This window comes from Dendrobates tinctorius, unplaced genomic scaffold, assembly GCF_039654945.1.
Source record: "Dendrobates tinctorius isolate UK_male_01 unplaced genomic scaffold, ASM3965494v1 ptg000055l, whole genome shotgun sequence".
NCBI classification, from domain to species: domain Eukaryota; kingdom Metazoa; phylum Chordata; class Amphibia; order Anura; family Dendrobatidae; genus Dendrobates; species Dendrobates tinctorius.
Window position 1 is genome coordinate 2,364,617 of NW_027361723.1, and position 22,776 is coordinate 2,387,392.

Consider the following 22,776-nt stretch of genomic DNA (forward strand, 5'->3'; position numbering starts at 1 on the left):
GGGCGGGGTTTGTGACGCACTAACAGCTGTATTTAACATGCTAACAGCCATAGGTGGATTGTGATTCCACCCGCAGCTGTTAGGGGCATATGATGGCTGATCAGATAAGCTGTCATGTGTGGCGAAAGATGGGGGCTCAGTGACAGCCCGCACCTAAGGGCTGTGACGTACCTATAAGTCATGGGTCTTGAAAGAGTTGAACCTACAACTGGGGCCACAAAAATAAAACCCTGATCCAGTGGATGAAATGGCGAAAACTGACAAAGGAAAGAATAAAAACGACTTATACACAGGACACTGACGCCTCATTAAATATGACTTTTTTTTCCCATAGCTTCCTGCTCCGAAACCAGCACCTGCTCACCCGCCTGCTGCAGCCCCAAAACCAAAGGCAGAAGAGGAAGACGACGACGATATTGACCTGTTTGGTAGTGACGATGAAGAGGAAGACGCAGAAGCTGCCAGGATTAGAGAGGAAAGATTGCAGCAGTATGCTGAAAAGAAATCTAAAAAGCCTGGACTCATCGCCAAGTCCTCCATCTTGTTGGATGTGAAGCCGGTGAGTGGTGGTTGGCACTGGACATAGGTGGCACAACCTTCCATTGCTGCAGAATCTGGATGAAATCTCCATGAAAAGCTCCCACCAGATCGCAAGGTGTAGCACATAATGCGCCGCGTGCCTCTGTCTGCGGTGTGAGGCCGCGCCGTGCCTTTGTCTGCGCCGTGCTGCTGTGTCTCCTATCACAAATTATAACCCCTGTTGTGTTCTCCACAGTGGGATGATGAGACTGACATGGCAAAGCTGGAGGAATGCGTGCGCTCTGTGCAAATGGATGGCCTGCTCTGGGGGTCCTCCAAGCTGGTGCCTGTGGGCTACGGCATCAAGAAGCTCCAGATCCAGTGTGTGGTGGAGGATGATAAGGTCGGCACGGACATGCTAGAAGAGGAGATCACAATGTTTGAAGACTATGTAAGTGCTGCAGGGTCGTCATACATACAGCACGGTCTCTGTGAGGCCCTCACATCCTGCAGGGGTATCACATAGAAAGGTCTGACCACTAGGACCCTACCAATCCTGAGATCGGAGCCTAGATTTTTCCGTTGTCCCCTACAGAATGAATGATTTTAAAACCCTCCATTGTCGGGGATTGGTGGGGTCCCAGCGAGCTGACCGTCCTTCTACAATTATTGCCAATCCTTGCAAGAGGTGACAAGTTTTAAACTGTGAATAACCATTTCACTGCTGGTGAGACGACGAGCCCCTAAGTGACCTGTAACTGTCACCAAGTAGCATTATATGAAGCTTGTGGTTTGCGGGCATGGGACATTTACATCCACTACTAAGCCTGACTGCTCTCGTACTGCAGTCACCTCCAAAGCTGCAGTAAACATAATGGCATTTGCTCCCTTCTGCCCATTTATCGGCCTCTTCTGTTATCAGGTGCAGAGCGTGGACATCGCCGCCTTCAACAAGATCTAGGCCGGAGTGTGCCGCCTTGTGTCAATAAAGAGTAGCGTGTGCCATCCACCCTGTGTCCGTCTCTTGTCATGTAGGGGTAGGGGGTCACAGCCACAGGTTTATTAACGTGTGTATGTGGCAATGTGAGCCCCCCGCCTGCCTGAGTTGTTGCAGTTCTTTCCACTTCTCAGTAATATCACTCGCAGGTTATGGAGGAAGATTCAGGAGGGAAAAATGTCATAGATGGATGGACTTGTTACCCCGGCTGCTCGTGTCATGGTGGGCGTGGGTATGTATGGGGGGGGGGGGACGACAGGAGGTTATACAATAATGGGGGTGCTGTGGCCATTATACACCAGGGGCAGGAAGAAAGAAAAGTTCAATTACAATGTGCTGCTCGCTGATGACAAAGGGATGGAGCAGAAAACAAAATCAGGCTTTATTGTTTTTTTTTCCTTTGTGAAAACTGGAAATAATCAGACACCCCATAGGATGACAAGTTCCTCTTCTCTGCATGTCACACCTTGCCATACAGACTGGGTCAGACTCATCTCAGTGTTTGATTCTTGGATTTAATAACCGATCCCACTGATTTTCAGTTTTTTATTCCCAACCTTTTCATTTGAGATGTCCAGAAAGCTGTGTGAAAGTGTTGTCAGCCAGCTTGTCAAGAAAGTAATGTAACAGACAGGAGCCCTGCTGAGCTGATATTCTGCTACAATGTTGGCTATATCTCTTCTCTGGACCTGGAGAGTCGGTCCCTGTGACTGTCGGTGGAGGCGGCTCCACTCCTGCAGACGGCACCAGTGGTTCATTATGTCTCTGCCGCTGGCAGCTTCTGCTTCATTTCATCCCCAGAAGATCTCGGCCCCTGCTATAGTCACTGCAACTGGCGGCTGCTCCTCCACAGGGCAGACAGGAGGCCGTGCAGCTTCTCACTCACCGCGACCTGGAAGCAAGAAGAGACGAGGCAGCTGAGAGAAACATCTACACTGTGCTGCATGAGAACAGAAAAAACAGGATGACTTCTGCAGGAAGCCGCGTTGGTCTGGTCCGTGGGTTGTTGCGCACAAGTCGTGGCATATCACAGCTGTGCAGGGCAGCAAGGGTTAAAGATTACAGGGATTCTCCAGCCACATAGTGACACTCCGGGGGTAAGGGAGGACACCATGCTGCAGCCGTGTTGGGACCACCGTCTCGTCGTGCCCCCCCCCTTTTGGTGTCTGAATCCTCTTTTTTTTTTTATACTTTCCCACTGTTGAAGCAGAGTGCTGCCAATGAAATATCAGAAACAACAAGGCCTCAATCAGATATTTCCAACATTTTAGGGAGAGTTGCAACAAAAGAAAAAAAACTACAACCCTAAAATGTCTGTAGATAATGTTTTACAGGATTGAATATTCTGTCGGATACATACTAACGCGGACTTGGATGAGGGAATAACGCACACTGAACATATGATCTTAGATGTGAACCCCTATGCTTTACCCTGCTGGCTGTATCCAAATTAAAATCCCTAGTCTTCACATCTTCTACTGTTATGGACATTGGGACCTGTCGTCTGGGACCACCACTAATTCTGATAACTAAAGGGTCTCACCTTTTTCCTGCAGCTCCTTTTTGCTGTAGATTATGGGGTCCCAGCAGCTGCACCCCAGGTCCCCCACTAATTCAGATGTGCTGGGGTAAGTAGTGCTATGACTTTGTGGTGGGCACTCACCCGGTACGGCTGTGGCTCATCCAGCTGCTGCTGCTGAGGATGGAGGCTGGTGAGCGACTTCTGGGCGTAAGATCGGATATCGGCGATTGTGGGAAGGGGCTGCAGGAGCTGAAATCACAAAACGACACAAAGTAAAGTGAAAAGCAGCAAAACCAGGCACAGACAGAATTGATAAGTGGACACTGGCTGATCGACAGCAGTGGGGGTCCGACTGCTGTATTTATCAACGCCACTGTCCTCCAGCAACCAAACAATGGGGCAGCACATGGGATTGTTAGAGGCGAGCACCGGGTCACTGCTGTGCTCCTACCTGTGTGTGCTGGAAGTAGGTACGATGAAGGTGTTCTGCCCTGATCGGGGTCACACACTCATTTTCTGTGCTTCTGCCCAGTTCATAAACTTTCACCTCCTTACCCAACTCTGGCGGAGGCTCATCCTCCAGTGTCATGAGGTCCAGGAGCGGCTGATCTGTCACCAAAATGTGTACATACATTACTGATCCTGAGTTACATCCTGTATTATACTCCAGAGCTGCACTCACTATTCTGCTGGTGTAGTCACTGTATACATACATTACATTACTGATCCTGACTTACATCCTGTATTAATACCCCAGAGCTGCACTCACTATTCTGCTGGTGCAGTCACTGTGTACATACATTACTGATCCTGAGTTACATCCTGTATTATACCCCAGAGCTGCACTCACTATTCTGCTGGTGCAATCACTGTGTACATACATTACATTACTGATCCTGAGTTACATCCTATATTATACCCCAGAGCTGCACTCACTATCAACTCCTCACATTGCCAATCAGTAAAGTGAGCTGTGCACAGAGAATGAACCAGCAGTGAACACTGGGATTTCAGCTCTGTAGCTGCTGAGTCATGCAGTAGTGCTCACTGGTGCGGTCATAAAGTCTGTATACGGCTTTGCTCCCAGGGATCGTGCTTTTCTCTTGGTCCTCGCTGATCTTCATTCTCGGTTGATCGTTCACCTGCACCAGCTGCAAGCAAAGGATCGATACATGGCAGCAGTGGTGTAAACCTTCCCTGCCCACCCGACCCTCCATCACCAACCATGATCTCACCTTGTAGACGCAGCCCAGAGAGGGCTGAAGGGGGCAGGTGACCAGGTGGGTGCCGACACCAATCACATTAATCTCATTCTCCTGCAAGTAAAAAGATCTTTCACTGACCAACCAGGGGAATAAACCTGGAGGAGCTTCCTGCAGCCTATCCACACAGAACTCACTTATCCAGCTGTATACAGGGAGCTCCCCCTAGTGGTGGCTGCAGACAGGATCTTATCATGTATCTCTGTATACAGGGAGCTTCCCCTTAGTGGTGACTGCAGCCACCACTAGGGGGAGCTCCCTGTATACAGAGATACATGAGAAGATCCTGTCTGCAGCCACCACTAGGGGGAGCTCCCTGTATAGAGATCCATAAGATCCTGTCTGCAGTCACCACTAGGGGGAGCTCCCTGTATACAGAGATATATGATAATATCCTGTCTGCAGCCACCACTAGGGGAAGCTCCCTGTATAGAGATACATGATAAGATTCTGTCTGCAGCCACCACTAGGGGGAGCTCCCTCTATACAGAGATACATAAGATCCAGTCTGCAAACAGGATCTTATGCATCTCTATACAGGGAGCTCCCCCTAGTGGTGACTGCATACAGGATCTTATGTATCTCTGTATACAGGAAGCGCCCCCTAGTGGTGACTGCAGATAGGGTCTTATGTATCTCTGTATACAGGGAGCTCCCCCTAGTGGTGGCTGCAGACAGGATCTTATGTATCTCTGTATACAGGGAGCTCCCCCTAGTGGTGGCTGCAAACAGGATCTTATGCATCTCTGTATACAGGGAGCTCCGGCTAGTGGTGGCTGCAAACAGGATCTTATGCATCTCTGAATATAGGGAGCTTCCCCTAGTGGTGACTGTAGAGAGTATATTATCATGTATCTCTGTATACAGGGAGCTCCCCCCTAGTGGTGACTGTAGAGATTATATTATCATGTATCCCTGTATACAGGGAGCTTCCCCTAGTGGTGGCTGCAGACAGGATCTTATCATGTATCTTTGTATACAGGGAGCTCCCCCTAGTGGTGACTGCATACAGGATCTTATCATGTCTCTCTGTATACAGGGAGCTCCCCCTAGTGGTGGCTGCAGACAGGACCTTATGTATCTCTGTATACAGGGAGCTCCCCCTAGTGGTGGCTGCAGACAGGATCTTATGTATCTCTGTATTCAGGGAGTTCCCCCTAGTGGTGACTGTAGAGAGTATGTTATCATGTATCTCTGTATACAGGGAGCTCTACCTAGTGGTGGCTGCAGACAGGATCTTATGTTTCTCTGTATACAGGGAGCTCCCCCTAGTGGTGGCTGCAGACAAGCTCTTATGATGTATCTCTGTATACAGGGAGCTCCCCCTAGTGGTGACTGCAGACAGGGTCTTATGTATCTCTGTATACAGGGAGCTCCCCCTAGTGGTGGCTACAGACAGGATCTTATCATGTATCTCTGCAGTCACCACTAGGGGCATCTCCCTGTATACAGAGATACATGATAAGATCCTGTCTGCAGTCACCACTAGGGGGAGCTCCCTGTATACAGACAGGATCTTATCATGTATCTCTGTATACAGGGAGCTCCCCCTAGTGGTGGCTGCAGACAGGGTCTTATGTGCAGTATCTCTGTATACAGGGAGCTCCCCCTAGTGGTGACTGCAGACAGGGTCTTATGTATCTCTGTGTACAGGGAGCTCCCCCTAGTGGTGGCTACAGACAGGATCTTATCATGTATCTCTGCAGTCACCACTAGGGGCATCTCCCTGTATACAGAGATACATGATAAGATCCTGTCTGCAGTCACCACTAGGGGGAGCTCCCTGTATACAGACAGGATCTTATCATGTATCTCTGTATACAGGGAGCTCCCCCTAGTGGTGGCTGCAGACAGGGTCTTATGTGCAGTATCTCTGTATACAGGGAGCTCCCCCTAGTGGTGGCTGCAGACAGGGTCTTATGTAGCTCTGTATACAGGGTGCTCCCCCTAATGGTGGCTGCATATAGTTATTGATTACATAACTGTGGATTACTTGGATCAGAGATAATATGAGGACATTTCTGCTCCTCTTGGTTGTTGATTCCCTTGCGATCAGTGATCACCGTTGATGTAATGGATGATTTGTGACATGTGCATATAATCAGCTTTGTGGCCTGTAGGGCGTCGGGGTAATTGAGCGCTCACCGATTGGGTCAGGGTCTTTACACTCTTCTCACTGATGTTATTACTGACGGCGATAGACAATGTTTGGAAGCTCGGAGCCTCCAACCTGCAAGATGGAAAGGGTTAACACACGCTGCACAGTATACAGATCTTCATAGACTGCAGCTTGTGATCAGACCCTCAGTCCTGTATCGGGTGAGTTACGTGTTACTGTGTGATATGTGAAGTGCTGCCGAGTCTGCGGGAGCCATAGAAGTAACATTATCCTATTCTAAGCACTGGGGTCCTGGAGGTATAAAGCCTCAGCCACGTGCGCCCTCTAGCCCCCGGCCTGTCCTCCTTTACGACGGCCCCTCCGTCCTCCGCGTCCCCTTCCTGTTATAGGATCTGGGCATGTTATGAATATGGTTGCCGTGGTCGTCATCTCCCAGTGCTGGGTGGTCTTACACTTACAGTAATGGGGCCCATACACAACCCTGCACTGATCAGTCAGCAGCTCCCCAAACACACGAACCCTCGGCCCAGTATTCATGTGTTCTCAATGGGGAGTGGCTGATGGAACTCTCCACCAGTCTCCGCTCCCCCAATTGTTCTCCTCCAGCACCCCATCACCCAGCAGACATCCCCTCACACACTAGACCCTTGTGTACCCGTCAGACATCTCCACCAGGAGCCTCTGCCCCGCCAGGCACATTCTGTCCTCCTTTCCAGGCCTCTGCGCCTCATCTGACCCTCCCTCTGCCCAACCAGATTCCTTAGACCCCCGCCTGAGTATTACGCTTCTCCCACCAGGCCCCCGATGTAGTGCACCCTTAATATAACTTCTAGAAAGACCATCGCACCGCAGACCTGTTTGCTGCAGTCAGACACCTTCATTTCCTCGGCCTGGACCCAGTAACTCTCACACTTCCTCAGCGAGACCCCTCCGCCACCTCCACATCGGACCCCTCCGCCACCCCCACATCGGACCTCACTGCGTCTCGTGACTGATTACTCTGCACTCACCGCCACTACACTCCACCTGAACCTTCCTTCCCTCTTCACCCCCATCAGACCCCTCTTCCCAATGTGTCCCCCAATAAAACATTGAGACTGAGGTCCCCCCCCCCACCAGTGGGGGGCTGCGGATTCTCAGACTGTCTCCTCCGGGGTGATCTCCAGGTCCCTCCATCCTTGTCACCTTCCATGTTAGGCTGGTTTCACATTCGCGCTTTTTAAGCGCACGCACGGCCGGGGGTAGCTCCGCCCCCGAGCCGGCTCTCTGCCCGGCGTGCCCGCCCCTTCCTTGTAGCGCCGCCTCCTAGCGCACAGCGGCGCCTGCGATCGGCGCACCCTATCTTTAGCATAGGGTGCGAAGATCGTGCGCAGGCCGTGCGCTAGTTGCGCTTTGACCTGCGCTGCGCACTTTTGACGGTGCGCCGTGCGCGCCAAAATCCGAAAAGTTTGATTTTGGCGCGCACGGCGCACCGTCAAAAGTGCGCAGCGCAGGTCAAAGCGCAACTAGCACATGGCCTGCGCACCCTATGCTAAAGATAGGGTGCGCCGATCGCAGGCGCCGCTGTGCGCTAGGAGGCGGCGCTACAAGGAAGGGGCGGGCACGCCGGGCAGAGAGCCGGCTCGGGGGCGGAGCTACCCCCGGCCGTGCGTGCGCTTAAAAAGCGCGAATGTGAAACCAGCCTAAGACAGTCCTGAAATGCCGCATGACCGCCCACACCTCCACGCATTACACGGGCACTGACCTTTCGGCACAGAGCTGGAAAATCTTTCGGATCTCTACTGACTGTCTGGCGAGGTCTCCGCTGTCCAGCCGCACCCCAACCGCTTTGTACCCCAACTCCTGCAAAGCGAGGACAACCGCGCAGAAATTGGGGATCCCGCTCCTGCCCAAGAGAAAAGTATATTTACCATTTTGGCAATAACCGTGAACACAATGGCGCCCCCCCGGGGTGGGGTCAGCACTTACATCATCACGCTGTACGTATCCACCACCACCAGGAAGTTCAGCGGGAAGGCGGTGGCGTAGGACACGAAGGCCGCCAGCTCCCCGGGGTGTGTGCTCCCAGGAGGAATCTGCAGCAGATGACAAACCTTCTGCAGCCACGACTGCGACAGAGACAGGAAATCCGTGTCCTGACCGCCCGCGCCCTCACCGCCCGCCGGCAGCAGAACCTGACGGGAAGAAAAAGGCTCTCAGCCTATCCATCAGTACACAGCGGCCCCCGCGGGGAGAGGATCGTGGCCTCACCAGGTGCTGGACTTCATCCATAGAGGAGAACGATGCCACGTAGGAGTGGGCCACGGTGCCCGCCACTGGGATGTTAAACCGCTGCCCGGCGAGCACGTTACTGGTGCTGTCAAAGCCTGGAAGAAAACCAGAGAATCGGTGACTCGTCAGGCACCACGACCAGAGCGCAGAGCCGTCAGCGGCACTCACCACCTATGTAGGAGTATTTGGAGGCAGACAGCCCCCCATCAGGCCCCTGCGCCCTCCGCAAACCCATTTCCAGCAGTTTCTTGTTTGGACCAACAGCGAGGCGGAAACGGGCGGCATTTGTGGCAACCAGGCTGAAATAAGAAGAAATGTTTAAGAAGTATCCCTCCTTTTCTGGGTCCTGCGGCTTTCTCCTGAATGGGGGCCTCACACATGTGGACGCACCTGCGCAGCTCCCTCCATGCACATCCATGGGACAGAACAGCGAGCGCGGTCCACAGGAGACGCTGATTAGACCCCCCCAGTACTCGGAGCACCAATATGGCGGCCCCTGCTATAGAGACGGGGGCAGGCTGCACCCATCAGACGTCTATGATTTATGGGTGGGAACCCCCTCTAAAAAGTGGCTATAAAGGGCGTCCCGTCACATAGCGGGGGTCTGCAGCTCTCAGGGTGTTACATGCTCGCTGTCAGTGAATGGAATCTTCCTACAGCTGAGCGGCCGTTACAATGTATCAGTGTAAGTGAGAGAGAATCGGGCAGCTGTGCTCATCCTGGAGTATCTGCACCGATACATTGTAACGAACCCCACCCACTCTGACACAGCAGCCTCCATCCATGTGTCAGTCCTTACTGCAGCGTCGGCATTACATTAATTGACCAGGAAGCTTGTGATGGATGGAGAGAGTGCCCACCGCCCTACGAAGATGCCCCTCACCTACCTGGCATAGTTCACCAAGCAGAGCAGCGTGGTCTCCAGAAGCTGGACCACCAGGAGGGGCCCCTGCACCTTCATCAGCGGCTCCTGCAGAGATCACACACGTGAGTCACATGACCCCCAGCACTGGGAGGACCAATATGGCAGCAAAGGGCCCCAACCAATCAGCTTTCACACTATATCAGAAAAGCCGCCTGCACTGGAGGGTCTCGGACCCCGACCTCTGTATCCTCTGACTGGCGCCAAAGAGTCCGGAAACTGATCGATCCGTCATCAAAGGTCTGATGTTTCGTATTTGTCTTTGTGATCTCTGCAGTCACTAAAGGTGGGAACCCCGCGCCGACCTGGTCCTGCTGACACAGCTGCAGCCTGTCACAATGTATCAGCGCAGACGATCCCCTGACAGGTTGTTACAGAAGGTTTCCCTTACTGGATACGATTGTGACAATCTGCAGCTGAGAGATTGTGCTGCACAATGTACAAGGTGAGAGCTGCATTTACCTAGGACTGCTGAGGCCCAGAGATTTAGAAGATAACCCGCTGATAATCCGGCACTGGGGATCGCTGGTCGGGTTCTGGATCACCAGGTTATAAAGGAGACCTGGGCCCCCCAATAGTGCAGAACACAGACATCTCTTGCTGGCAGCAGGATCTCAGCCTGAAGAGGAACCACAGGTCCCAGCATCACAAGGGGAGGACAGAGCAGCGGGCAGTAACCATACCTACTCTGGGAAACACGACGGATCCCTCCGGGAAAGACGCCAGCGACACCTCCGAAGCGTCCACGGTCTCCAGGTATTCAAAGAAGCCGCGGTCCACAGATGGCGGCAGGACGGACGCCAAGTACTGGAGGTCTGACAACAAGGGGAGAGGTCAAGAGAGATGACAGGACCGGCGCCAAGGGGGGGGGGGGGAAGACGGGTCGGGTCGGGGGGGGGGGGAGACGGTGGGGGGGGGAGAGAGGTCGGTGGGGGGGGGGAGAGAGGTCGGTGGGGGGGGAGAGAGAGGTCGGTGGTGGGGGGGGAGAGAGGTCGGTGGTGGGGGGGGAGAGAGGTCGGTGGGGGGGGGGGAGAGGTCGGTGGGGGGGGGGAGAGGTCGGTGGGGGGGGGGGAGAGGTCGGTGGGGGGGGGGAGAGGTCGGTGGGGGGGAGAGAGGTCGGTGGTGGGGAGAGAGGTCGGTGGTGGGGGGGGGACAGGGGTCGGCGGGGGGGGACAGGGGTCGGCGGGGGGGGGGACAGGGGTCGGCGGGGGGGACAGGGGTCGGCGGGGGGGGACAGGGGTCGGCGGGGGGGGACAGGGGTCGGCGGGGGGGGACAGGGGTCGGCGGGGGGGGGACAGGGGTCGGCGGGGGGGGGACAGGGGTCGGCGGGGGGGGGACAGGGGTCGGCGGGGGGGGGGACAGGGGTCGGCGGGGGGGGGGACAGGGGTCGGCGGGGGGGGGGACAGGGGTCGGCGGGGGGGGGGGACAGGGGTCGGCGGGGGGGGGGACAGGGGTCGGCGGGGGGGGGGACAGGGGTCGGCGGGGGGGGGGACAGGGGTCGGCGGGGGGGGGACAGGGGTCGGCGGGGGGGGGGACAGGGGTCGGCGGGGGGGGGGACAGGGGTCGGCGGGGGGGGGACAGGGGTCGGCGGGGGGAGAGAGAGAGGTCGGTGGGGGGGACAGGGGTCGGCGGGGGGGAGAGGTGGGGGGGGGAGAGAGGTCGGTGGGGGGGGGAGAGGTCGGTGGGGGGGGGAGAGGTCGGTGGGGGGGGGAGAGGTCGGTGGGGGGGGGGAGAGGTCGGTGGTGGGGGGGGGGAGAGGTCGGTGGGGGGGGGGAGAGGTCGGTGGGGGGGGGGGGAGAGGTCGGTGGGGGGGGAGAGGTCGGTAGGGGGGGAGAGGTCGGTAGGGGGGGGGAGAGGTCGGTAGGGGGGGGGAGAGGTCGGTAGGGGGGGGAGAGGTCGGTGGGGGGGGAGAGGTCGGTGGGGGGGGAGAGGTCGGTGGGGGGGAGAGAGGTCGGTGGGGGGGAGAGAGGTCGGTGGGGGGGAGAGAGGTCGGTGGTGGTGGGGGGGAGAGAGGTCGGTGGGGGGGGAGAAGTCGGTGGGGGGGGGAGAGGTCGGTGGGGGGGGAGAGGTCGGTGGGGGGGGGAGAGAGGTCGGTGGGGGGGGGAGAGAGGTCGGTGGGGGGGGGGAGAGAGGTCGGTGGGGGGGGAGAGAGGTCGGTGGGGGGGGAGAGAGGTCGGTGGGGGGGAGAGAGGTCGGTGGGGGGGGGGAGAGAGGTCGGTGGGGGGGGAGAGAGGTCGGTGGGGGGGGAGAGAGGTCGGTGGGGGGGGAGAGAGGTCGGTGGTGGTGGTGGGGGGGGGAGAGAGGTCGGTGGTGGGGAGGAGAGAGGTCGGTGGTGGTGGTGGGGAGAGAGGTCGGTGGTGGTGGGGAGGAGAGAGGTCGGTGGTGGTGGGGGGGAGAGAGGTCGGTGGGGGCGGGGAGAGGTCGGTGGGGGGGGGGAGAGGTCGGTGGGGGGGGGAGAGGTCTGTGGGGGGGGGAGAGGTCTGTGGGGGGGGGGAGAGGTCGGTGGGGGGGGGAGAGGTCGGTGGGGGGGGAGAGGTCGGTGGGGGGGGGAGAGGTCGGTGGGGGGGGGGAGAGGTCGGTGGGGGGGGGAGAGGTCGGTGGGGGGGGGAGAGGTCGGTGGGGGGGGAGAGGTCGGTGGGGGGGGAGAGGTCGGTGGGGGGGAGAGGTCGGTGGTGGTGGTGGTGGGGGGAGAGAGGTCGGTGGTGGTGGGGAGGAGAGAGGTCGGTGGGGGGGGGGAGAGGTCGGTGGGGGGGGGGGAGAGGTCGGTGGGGGGGGGGGAGAGGTCGGTGGGGGGGGGGGGAGAGGTCGGTGGGGGGGGGGGGAGGTCGGTGGGGGGGGGGAGGTCGGTGGGGGGGAGAGGTTGGTGGGGGGAAAGAGGTTGGTGGGGGGAAAGAGGTCGGTGGGGGGAGAGAGGTCGGTGGGGGGAAAGAGGTCGGTGGGGGGGGGGAGAGAGAGGTCGGTGGGGGGGGGGAGAGAGAGGTCGGTGGGGGGGGGGACAGGGGTCGGTGGGGGGGAGAGAGGTCGGGATTGGTGACGGGCGCTGGAGGAGTCAGGTCCAGGATGTTGGGGGGACCCAGCGGGGGGTCAGTAGTAGCGGACAGGTCACACCGGACGGGCACGGAGCAGACATCGCTCGTCCCCGGGTCCTCACCTGCTCGGGAGAAGCGGAAGTCCCGCAGGAAGCGCAGCGTCTCCTCCAGGCCACAGAACAGGGTGAAGCCGCCACCGAATGGAGCGTCCCGGAAGAAGAGTTCGAACTCCGCTGCCTCCCGGTGCCGCCCGCTCCGCCAGTAGCCGTACGCCATGGTGAACTGGTAGAGATCGGTGAGTAACGGGAGCTCCATACCGCCTGAGCCCCGCACCGCGCGGCCAATGACAGCCCTTATATACACCGGAAGTCCCGCCCCTGCCGCCTGGGGCATGCCGGGAAGTGTAGTTCTGTCTGTCACCGCGTACTCACCCGTGATCGCGCGGAGCTGCGCCGGCTCCCACAGTCTTTGCCCAGGTTATGGGGAATTCACAGGCTGTGTGCACACGCTCCAAAGTCCTGCGGTTTTACCTGCGGATTGCTCTGTGGTTTTGCCCTGCGGTTTTTCATCTCCTCAATGGAGGAGATGGCAAACCGCAGCGGAATCCGCAGCAAGAATTGAGGCTGTGTCCCCACGTAGCGATTTTAAGCGTTTTTGCCGCGATTTTCGGCGTGAAAACGCAGCGAAACGTTTAAAAATCGTGTACAGAACGCCCCCATGCATTCCTATGGCATTCCGCACATGCTGTGCTAATGCTGCGCCTTTTTTCCGCGGCGGAATCGCATCGCAGCATGGTCATTCTTTTGTGCGGAATCGCAAAGAATTGCCGCGATTCCGCACCCATAGGAATGCATGAGAATCGCTGACTTCCCTCATGTGGCTATGCCCACCATGCGGAAAGTTAAGCGTCTCATGTGCGGTTGGTACCCACGGTGTGGAGGAGAGGAGACTGTCCTCCAGGCCCTGGGTACCATACCCCTGTAAAAAAAAGAATACAAAATCGGGGTATATTTACCTTCCGGCGTCCCGCGCTGCATTCCCGGCCTCAGCGTTCCCAGCGATGCCTTGCGGCACGGTCCTGTGATGACGTGGTCTCGCGAGATCGCTATAGCAACGCGAGACTACGTCATCACAGGTCTCGCAAGGCATCGCTGGGAACGCTAGTCCGGGATGGCAGCTCGGGACGTCGGAAGGTAAATATACCCCGATTTTTTTATTTTTTTTAGCATTTTAACATCCTATCTTTTACTATTGATGCCGCATAGGTGGCCTCAATAGTAGAAACCTGGTCACACTTGTCAAACACTATGTTTGATGAGTGTGACCAACCTGTCAATCACTTTCCAAGCGATGCTTCAAATCGCTTGGAAAGTGCTTGAATATCGCACATGAAAATCGCGCGGAAAAAAACGCGCGATTTCTGGGAAGGAGTCCGGTTTTTGGTGTGCGTTTTAACACGCACCGTGGGCACATAGCCTTAATGTCACTGGATGCAGAATCCTTCCCAGAGGTGACGTCTGCAGTGTGAGCGCCGCAGCCGCAAATGAGCAGAGCCGAGTCCTGGCAGTGAGCACGGTGCACGCTCCAGGGATGGGGCGGCTGCAGGCGCAGTGTTGTACAGGGGCTGTCCAGGGTTGTGACGTCTGCCGTCTCTCTGTCACAGTCCTTCTCTTCACACTCTCAGCAGAGGTCAGTGTCTGCCAGTATTGATCTGCTTCCTTCTGGACACTCCGGCCGCCTGTATTCCCTTGTGAGGCAGTACACGGCTACTGGGCCCCTGAGACCGTCCGCTGTCGCCGCCAGAACCCGAGACCGTCCGCTGTCGCCGCCAGCCCCCAAGACCGTCCGCTGTCGCCGCCAGCCCCCGAGACCATCCGCTGTCGCCGCCAGCCCCCGAGACCGTCCGCTGTCGCCGCCAGCCCCCGAGACCGTCCGCTGTCGCCGCCAGCCCCGAGACCGTCCACTGTCGCCGCCAGCCCCCGAGACCGTCCGCTGTCGCCGCCAGCCCCCGAGACCGTCCGCTGTCGCCGCCAGCCCCCGAGACCGTCTGCTGTCGCCGCCAGCCCCCGAGACCATCCGCTGTCTCCGCCAGAACCTGACAGTGTGCAGCACGTGCTCTGTGAGAATCCACAAGTCTGCGGTCACATAGAGACATAGAGCGTCTGCAGACTCGTCACAAATGTAGAAATCCAATTTAGCGCTCCTAGCACAACTAAAAGCGGACTAACCCGTATCAGGCTGCACAACACTTTATTAAACCTAGCCATATATCATGTAAGCTTACAAGTTATGGATGTGTGCAGGAACAGAACCAATAACAGTACAATAATACAGCAACAAAGCCTGCCTCACGACAGGAATGCATCACTAAGACCCTCATCAGTACAGAAACATAGCATCACCTCCCCCATCAATTCAGAAACACAGAACCAGAAGCAACAACACTACATGAATGCATCACCAGAACCACCAGCACTAGATGAATACATCACCAGAACCACCAGCAGTACATGAATACAGCACCAGAACCACCAGCAGTACATGAATGCATCACCAGAACCACCATCAGTACATGAATACAGTGCCAAAACCACCAGCAGTACATGAATGCATCACCAGAACCACCAGCACTAGATGAATACATCACCAGAACCACCAGAAATACATGAATACAGCACCAGAACCACCAGCAGTACATGAATGCATCACCAGAACCACCATCAGTACATGAATACAGCACCAGAACCACCAGCAGTACATGAATGCATCACCAGAACCACCATCAGTACATGAATACAGCGCCAGAACCACCAGCAGTACATGAATACAGCACCAGAACCACCAGCACTAGATGAATACATCACCAGAACCACCAGTAGTACATGAATACAGCACCAGAACGACCAGCAGTACATGAATGCATCACCAGAACCACCATCAGTACATGAATACAGCGCCAGAACCACCAGCAGTACATGAATGCATCACCAGAACCACCAGCACTAGATGAATACATCACCAGAACCACCAGAAATACATGAATACAGCACCAGAACCACCAACAGTACATGCATACAGCACCAGAACCACCAGCAGTACATGAATACAGCACCAGAACCACCAGCACTAGATGAATACATCACCAGAACCACCAGCACTAGATGAATACATCACCAGAACCACCAGCACTAGATGAATGCATCACCAGAACCACCAGCAGTACATGAATGCATCACCAGAACCACCATCAGTACATGAATACAGTGCCAGAACCACCAGCAGTACATGAATGCATCACCAGAACCACCAGCACTAGATGAATACATCACCAGAACCACCAGAAATACATGAATACAGCACCAGAACCACCAGAAATACATGAATACAGCACCAGAACCACCAGCAGTACATGAATACAGCACCAGAACCACCAGCAGTACATGAATGCATCACCAGAACCACCAGCAGTACATGAATACATCACCAGAACCACCAGCACTAGATGAATGCATCACCAGAACCACCAGCAGTACATGAATACATCACCAGAACCACCAGCAGTACATGAATACATCACCAGAACCACCAGCAGTATATTGTAGATCAATTGTAAAGTCAGATCAGCCCTATAGACATTTGTATTGGATGAAGTACAAGATAGGGTTTTTTCTAGGTAACAACGTTAGAAGAATTGCACTGTTGTGCTCACCTGGTCAGTTTGTGTGCACACCACCACTGATAACGCTTAAAGGGAATCTGTTGCTCTTTTTTGGCCTTGCAGCTGCCGGCACCGCCATCAGGGGCTTATCTACAGCATTCTGTAATGCATTCTGTAATGCTGTAGATAAGCCTCCGATGTAACCTGAAAGAGAAGAAAAACACATTATATTATACTCACCCAGGGGCGGTCTGGTCCGGTGGATGTCGCCGTCCCGTCCGGCTCCTCCCTTCTTCATGCGATGACGTCCTCTTCTCCCGTCCTGTAATGGCGCAGGCGCTCTGCTCTGTTGAGGGCAGAGCAGAATTCTGCAGTGCGCAGGCGCCGGACCTCTCCCGATGCCTGCGCACTGCAGGACTCTGCTCTGCCCTCAACAGGGGAGAGCAGTGCGCCGGAGCCATTACAGGACGGGAGAAGAGGACGTCATCGCATGAAGAAGGGAGGCGCCGGACGGGACCGCAACACCCACCGGACCAGACCACCCCCCGGGTGAGTATAATATAACGTGTTTTTCTTCTCTTTCAGGTTACATCGGAGGCTTATCTACAGCATTACAGAATGCATTACAGAATGCTGTAGATAAGCCCCCGATGTCTATGCCGGCAGCTGCAAAGCCAAAAAAAGGGCGACAGATGCTGCTGCAGACCCACGAGGAGATGAAAACATAACTGATGGAAAAACAAATGGGTTAATTCTACGCTGCCACTGAAGAAAGGATGAAGGATGCCAATCTAAATGTAAGTGGTTTATTCATCTACACGTTTTGAAGTTTACAACATAAGACATGCAACTGCTGACAACATGTGTATATCATGAGACAAGTAACTGCTGACATGTACACTCACTGGCCACTTTATTAGGTACACCTGTCCAACTGTGTGTTAAGACTTAATTTCTAATCAGCCAATCACATGGCGGCAACTCAGTGCATTTAGGCATGTAGACATGGTCAAGACAATCTCCTGCAGTTCAAACCGAGCATCAGTATGGGGAAAAAAGGTGATTTGAGTGCCTTTGAACGTGGCATGATTGTTGGTGCCAGAAGGGCTGGTCTGAGAATTTCAGAAACTGCTGATCTACTGGGATTTTCACGCACAACCATCTCTAGGGTTTACAGAGAATGGTCCGAAAAAGAAAAAAAAACCAGTGAGCGGCAGTTCTGTGGCCGGAAATGCCATGTTGATGCCAGAGGTCAGAGGAGAATGGGCAGACTGGTTCGAGCTGATAGAAAGGCAACAGTGACTCAAATTGCCACCCGTTACAACCAAGGTAGGCAGAAGAGCATCTCTGAACGCACAGTGCGTCGAACTTTGAGGCAGATGGGCTACAGCAGCAGAAGACCACACTGGGTACCACTCCTCTCAGCTAAGAACAGGAAACTGAGGCTACAATTTGCACAAGCTCATCGAAATTGGACAGTAGAAGATTGGAAAAACGTTGCCTGGTCTGATGAGTCTCGATTTCTGCTGCGACATTCGGATGGTAGGGTCAGAATTTGGCGTAAACAACATGAAAGCATGGATCCATCCTGCCTTGTATCAACGGTTCAGGCTGGTGGTGGTGGTGTCATGGTGTGGGGAATTTTTTCTTGGCACTCTTTGGGCCCCTTGGTACCAATTGAGCATCGTTGCAACGCCACAGCCTACCTGAGTATTGTTGCTGACCATGTCCATCCCTTTATGACCACAATGTACCCAACATCTGATGGCTACTTTCAGCAGGATAATGCGCCATGTCATAAAGCTCGAATCATCTCAGATTGGTTTCTTGAACATGACAATGAGTTCACTGTACTCAAATGGCCTCCTCAGTCACCAGAACTCAATCCAATAGAGCATCTTTGGGATGAGGTGGAACGGGAGATTCGCATCAGGGATGTGCAGCCGACAAATCTGCGCCAACTGTGTGATGCCATCATGTCAATATGGTCCAAAATCTCTGAGGAATGCTTCCAGCACCTTGTTGAATCTCTGCCACGAAGAATTGAGGCAGTTCTGAAGGCAAAAGGGGGTCCAACCCCTTACTAGCATGGTGTACCTAATAAAGTGGCCAGTGAGTGTATATATGATGAGACATGCAACTGCTGACATGTATATATCATGAGACATGTAACTGCTGACATCTGTATATCATGAGACATGTAACTGCTGACATCTGTATATCACGAGACATGTAACTGCTGACATGTATATATGATGAGACATGCAACTGCTGACATGTGTATATCATGAGACATGTAACTGCTGACATGTGTATATCATGAGACATGTAACTGCTGACATGTATATATCATGAGACATGTAACTGCTGACATGTGTATATGATGAGACATGCAACTGCTGACATGTATATATCATGAGACATGTAACTGCTGACATGTATATATGATGAGACATGCAACTGCTGACATGTATATATCATGAGACATGTAACTGCTGACATGTGTATATCATGAGACATGTAACTGCTGACATGTGTATATCATGAGACATGTAACTGCTGACATGTATATATGATGAGACATGCAACTGCTGACATGTATATATCATGAGACATGTAACTGCTGACATGTATATATCATGAGACATGTAACTGCTGACATGTGTATATCATGAGACATGTAACTGCTGACATGTGTATATCAGGAGACATGCAACTGCTGACAACATGTACACAACATGAGACAAGTAACTGCTGACAACATGTATATATCGTGAGACATGCAACTGCTGACAACATGTACACAACATGAGACATGTAACTGCTGACAACATGTATATATCGTGAGACATGCAACTGCTGACAACATGTACACAAATGAGACATGTAACTGCTGACAACATGTATATATCATGAGACATGTAACTGCTGACATGTATATATCATGAGACATGCAACTGCTGACATGTATATATCATGAGACATGTAACTGCTGACATGTGTATATCATGAGACATGTAACTGCTGACATGTGTATATCATGAGACATGTAACTGCTGACATGTATATATGATGAGACATGCAACTGCTGACATGTATATATCATGAGACATGTAACTGCTGACATGTATATATCATGAGACATGTAACTGCTGACATGTGTATATCATGAGACATGTAACTGCTGACATGTGTATATCAGGAGACATGCAACTGCTGACAACATGTACACAACATGAGACATGTAACTGCTGACAACATGTATATATCGTGATACATGCAACTGCTGACAACATGTACACAACATGAGACATGTAACTGCTGACAACATGTATATATCGTGAGACATGCAACTGCTGACAACATGTACACAACATGAGACATGTAACTGCTGACAACATGTATATATCATGAGACATGTAACTGCTGACATGTATATATCATGAGACATGTAACGGCTGACCTCGGGTGAGCTGTCCCTCCACGGGCATATGATCTTCCAGACCTCCTCTTTTTCACGCCCTTTTCTCCAATGTCGTGCCTATTCATACCTGCCCCCGCTGACTGTGTCTCTATGGTGGTAGTCATGATGAAGAAGTTGCATACTTTGAAACGCGTTGACGAATAAACCACTCACATTCAGATCGGCATCCTTCATCATCCTTCATCAATGGTCGGAGATACTGGGAGCTGTTTTAACCAGCCTTCATCAGACTGCGGACCGTACAGAAACCACGGCACTGATGGCAGGATTACAGATGAGCATTTACATCCAGGCACCTTATAGGTGACATCCTCTATGATTAGAGTGCTTCTCCTTCTTTTCTTCTCCATCTTTGGACACCGTGTCTGCAGACTTCAATCTTCTTTGGTCTTCTGCAGCACATCCCTACTCGGTGCCTTTAAAAATAACATTACGATACTTCTGAATAAAAATATTTGTGCACCTGATTAAAGAATGACCCCTCATTGTGTTCTCTGCACAAAATATGACCCCACACATTGTGCCTCTTATGGTACATGCCATCCACACTGTCCTCTTTTGCCATACTGGGCCCCCTCTTAACCCTGTCCTCTCACACTGTGTCCCCCCTATAGGGCCCAGTCTTTATACTATGCCCCCTCCTTGGCATACTGTCCTCTTCTTTCTAGGCCCTCACATTGTCTTCCCATGCTGACCCCTCTTTATAGCCCCCCAACAACACACACTACCTAGTTTCTATTCTGTGCCCACTCATGCTTATCTCCCCCATACTGTCTACTCACACATTCCTCCCCACTCATCATACTGTGTCCACACATATTCAACCACACTCACCATACTGTCTCCACTCACGTTACTCCATTCACTGTACTGTCTCCACACACGTTCCTCCCCACTCACCATACTGTCTCCACACACGTTCTTCTCCACTCACCATGCTGTCTCCACACACGTTCCTCCCCACTCACCATACTGTCTCCACACACGTTCCTCTCCACTCACCATACTGTCTCCTCACACGTTCCTCCCCACTCACCATACTGTCTCCTCACACATTCCTCCCCACTCATCATACTGTGTCCACACATATTCAACCACACTCACCATACTGTCTCCACACACGTTACTCCATTCACCGTACTGTATCTACACATATTCACCCACACTCATCATGCTGTCTGTTCACATGTTCCTCCCCACTCACCATACTGTCTCCACACACATTCCTCCCCACTCACCATACTGTCTCCACACACGTTCCTCTCCACTCACCATACTGTCTCCTCACACATTCCTCCCCACTCACCATACTGTCTCCTCACACATTCCTCCCCACTCACCATACTGTCTCCACACACGTTCCTCTCCACTCACCATACTGTCTCCACACACATTCCTCTCCACTCACCATGCTGTCTCCACACACGTTCCTCCCCACTCACCATACTGTCTCCACTCACATTCCTCTCCACTCACCATACTGTCTCCTCACACGTTCCTCCCTACTCACCATACTGTCTCCTCACACATTCCTCCCCACTCATCATACTGTGTCCACACATATTCAACCACACTCACCATACTGTCTCCACTCACGTTACTCCATTCACCGTACTGTATCTACACATATTCACCCACACTCATCATGCTGTCTGTTCACATGTTCCTCCCCACTCACCATACTGTCTCCTCACACATTCCTCCCCACTCACCATACTGTCTCCACACACGTTCCTCTCCACTCACCATACTGTCTCCTCACACTTTCCTCCCCATTCACCATACTGTCTCCTCACAATTTCCTCCCTCTTAACGTGAGCGCATACCCTAAGGCTGGAGTCTGATTTTGTTAATACAATGTCAGATGAGTGTAATGCAAGTGTCATGTGTTTTTGATGCGAGTACAATCCGATTTTTCACACCTAGCATCTGATTTACATTGTCAAGGAGTGCGATTGCTATGCAATTTTAACATGAGCATTTACATACTGCAATACTCTATGTCATTTACACATAGTTTTCAAACGAAATATTCATCAAAACATATATAGATGATAAATATTAATAGATAGATAGTCGTTCAAAAATGAAAGCAGCACACCAGGGAGCCTCCAGTTAAAGTGCTATTTATTAGCCCATCAGGCTATTTGCCCATACAGCGACGTTTCGGTCCTGAAGAGTGTGGACCTTTCTCAAGCTTGACATGCCGACATCTGACAGCATGACATCGCAACGCTCTCACGGTAGTAACGATGTACTGGTGGTAATGTTACCGCTGATTGGAACCACCGCACTGGTGTTTCCTACAAATACAAAGAGTTGTGTGATGTCATTTCCTTGTCCAACCTCTTATTTTGCATACTCCGTTGAAGAATAATGTTTACACACAGATATATATTTATACAGATAGCTGTAGATATATATATAGATATATAATACCAAGGCCCAGGTTTATTAATGAACAATATGTTTAATTTGGAAAAGGGAAAACAATGGTGTGGGCTCCCGTGCAATTTACTGTGCTAGAGAGGGAGAGCCAACGACTGGGGAAGATATTCATAGCCTAGGAAGGGACCACGGATATTGCACCCCCCCCTCCGGCTACAAACATCTGCCCCAGCCGCCCCAGAAATGGCTCATCTCTGAGATGTGCCAGTTCTGGCACTTAGCCTCTCTCTTCCCACTGCCATGTAGGGGTTAACGTCACCTTTGTATTGTAAGGTGACATCAAGCCTGGTTAGTAATGGAGAGTTGTCAATAAGACACGTATACATTACTAATCCTATAGTTGTTAAGGGTTAAACAAAAGACACAGCCAGAAAAAATCTTTTAATGAAATCAAACACTACACAGTTTTGCCATATTTATTAGATGCCTAATCCATGTGACGCCCTCGATCTACTGCAGAAAAAATAAATACTGCCTGTTCAGACATAGTCCATTTAATAACAAGTGTCCCATGACAATCTCCTCTGTAGAACAGTGTCATCAGA

General features: G+C 53.0%; 2 protein-coding genes across 8 annotated transcripts in view; one reads left to right on the forward strand and one right to left on the reverse strand.

The window, feature by feature from the left end:
* The window catches only part of EEF1D (eukaryotic translation elongation factor 1 delta), a 31,694-nt gene extending 30,166 nt beyond the window's left edge, over positions 1-1,528 (forward strand). For all 7 annotated transcript variants that reach the window (XM_073577280.1, XM_073577276.1, XM_073577275.1 and 4 more), the window contains 3 exons: positions 335-559; positions 776-970; positions 1,442-1,528. In XM_073577280.1, coding sequence (XP_073433381.1) covers positions 335-559; positions 776-970; positions 1,442-1,480 — 459 coding nt within the window. In that variant the 3' untranslated portion in view covers positions 1,481-1,528. The remainder of the gene's footprint in view (positions 1-334; positions 560-775; positions 971-1,441) is intronic.
* A 346-nt stretch (positions 1,529-1,874) lies between these two features.
* On the reverse strand, positions 1,875-13,594 carry NAPRT (nicotinate phosphoribosyltransferase). Its single transcript, XM_073577282.1, has 13 exons — positions 12,764-13,594; positions 10,300-10,427; positions 9,578-9,660; positions 8,859-8,989; positions 8,670-8,785; positions 8,388-8,593; positions 8,164-8,304; positions 6,446-6,530; positions 4,274-4,354; positions 4,087-4,189; positions 3,490-3,647; positions 3,180-3,287; positions 1,875-2,408 (listed from the first exon to the last, which is right to left on the reverse strand). Exons 1-13 carry the CDS (start codon positions 13,032-13,034, stop codon positions 2,340-2,342), a joined length of 1,680 nt encoding a protein of 559 aa, XP_073433383.1. The 5' UTR covers positions 13,035-13,594; the 3' UTR covers positions 1,875-2,339.
* Positions 13,595-22,776: the final 9,182 nt, after the last annotated feature.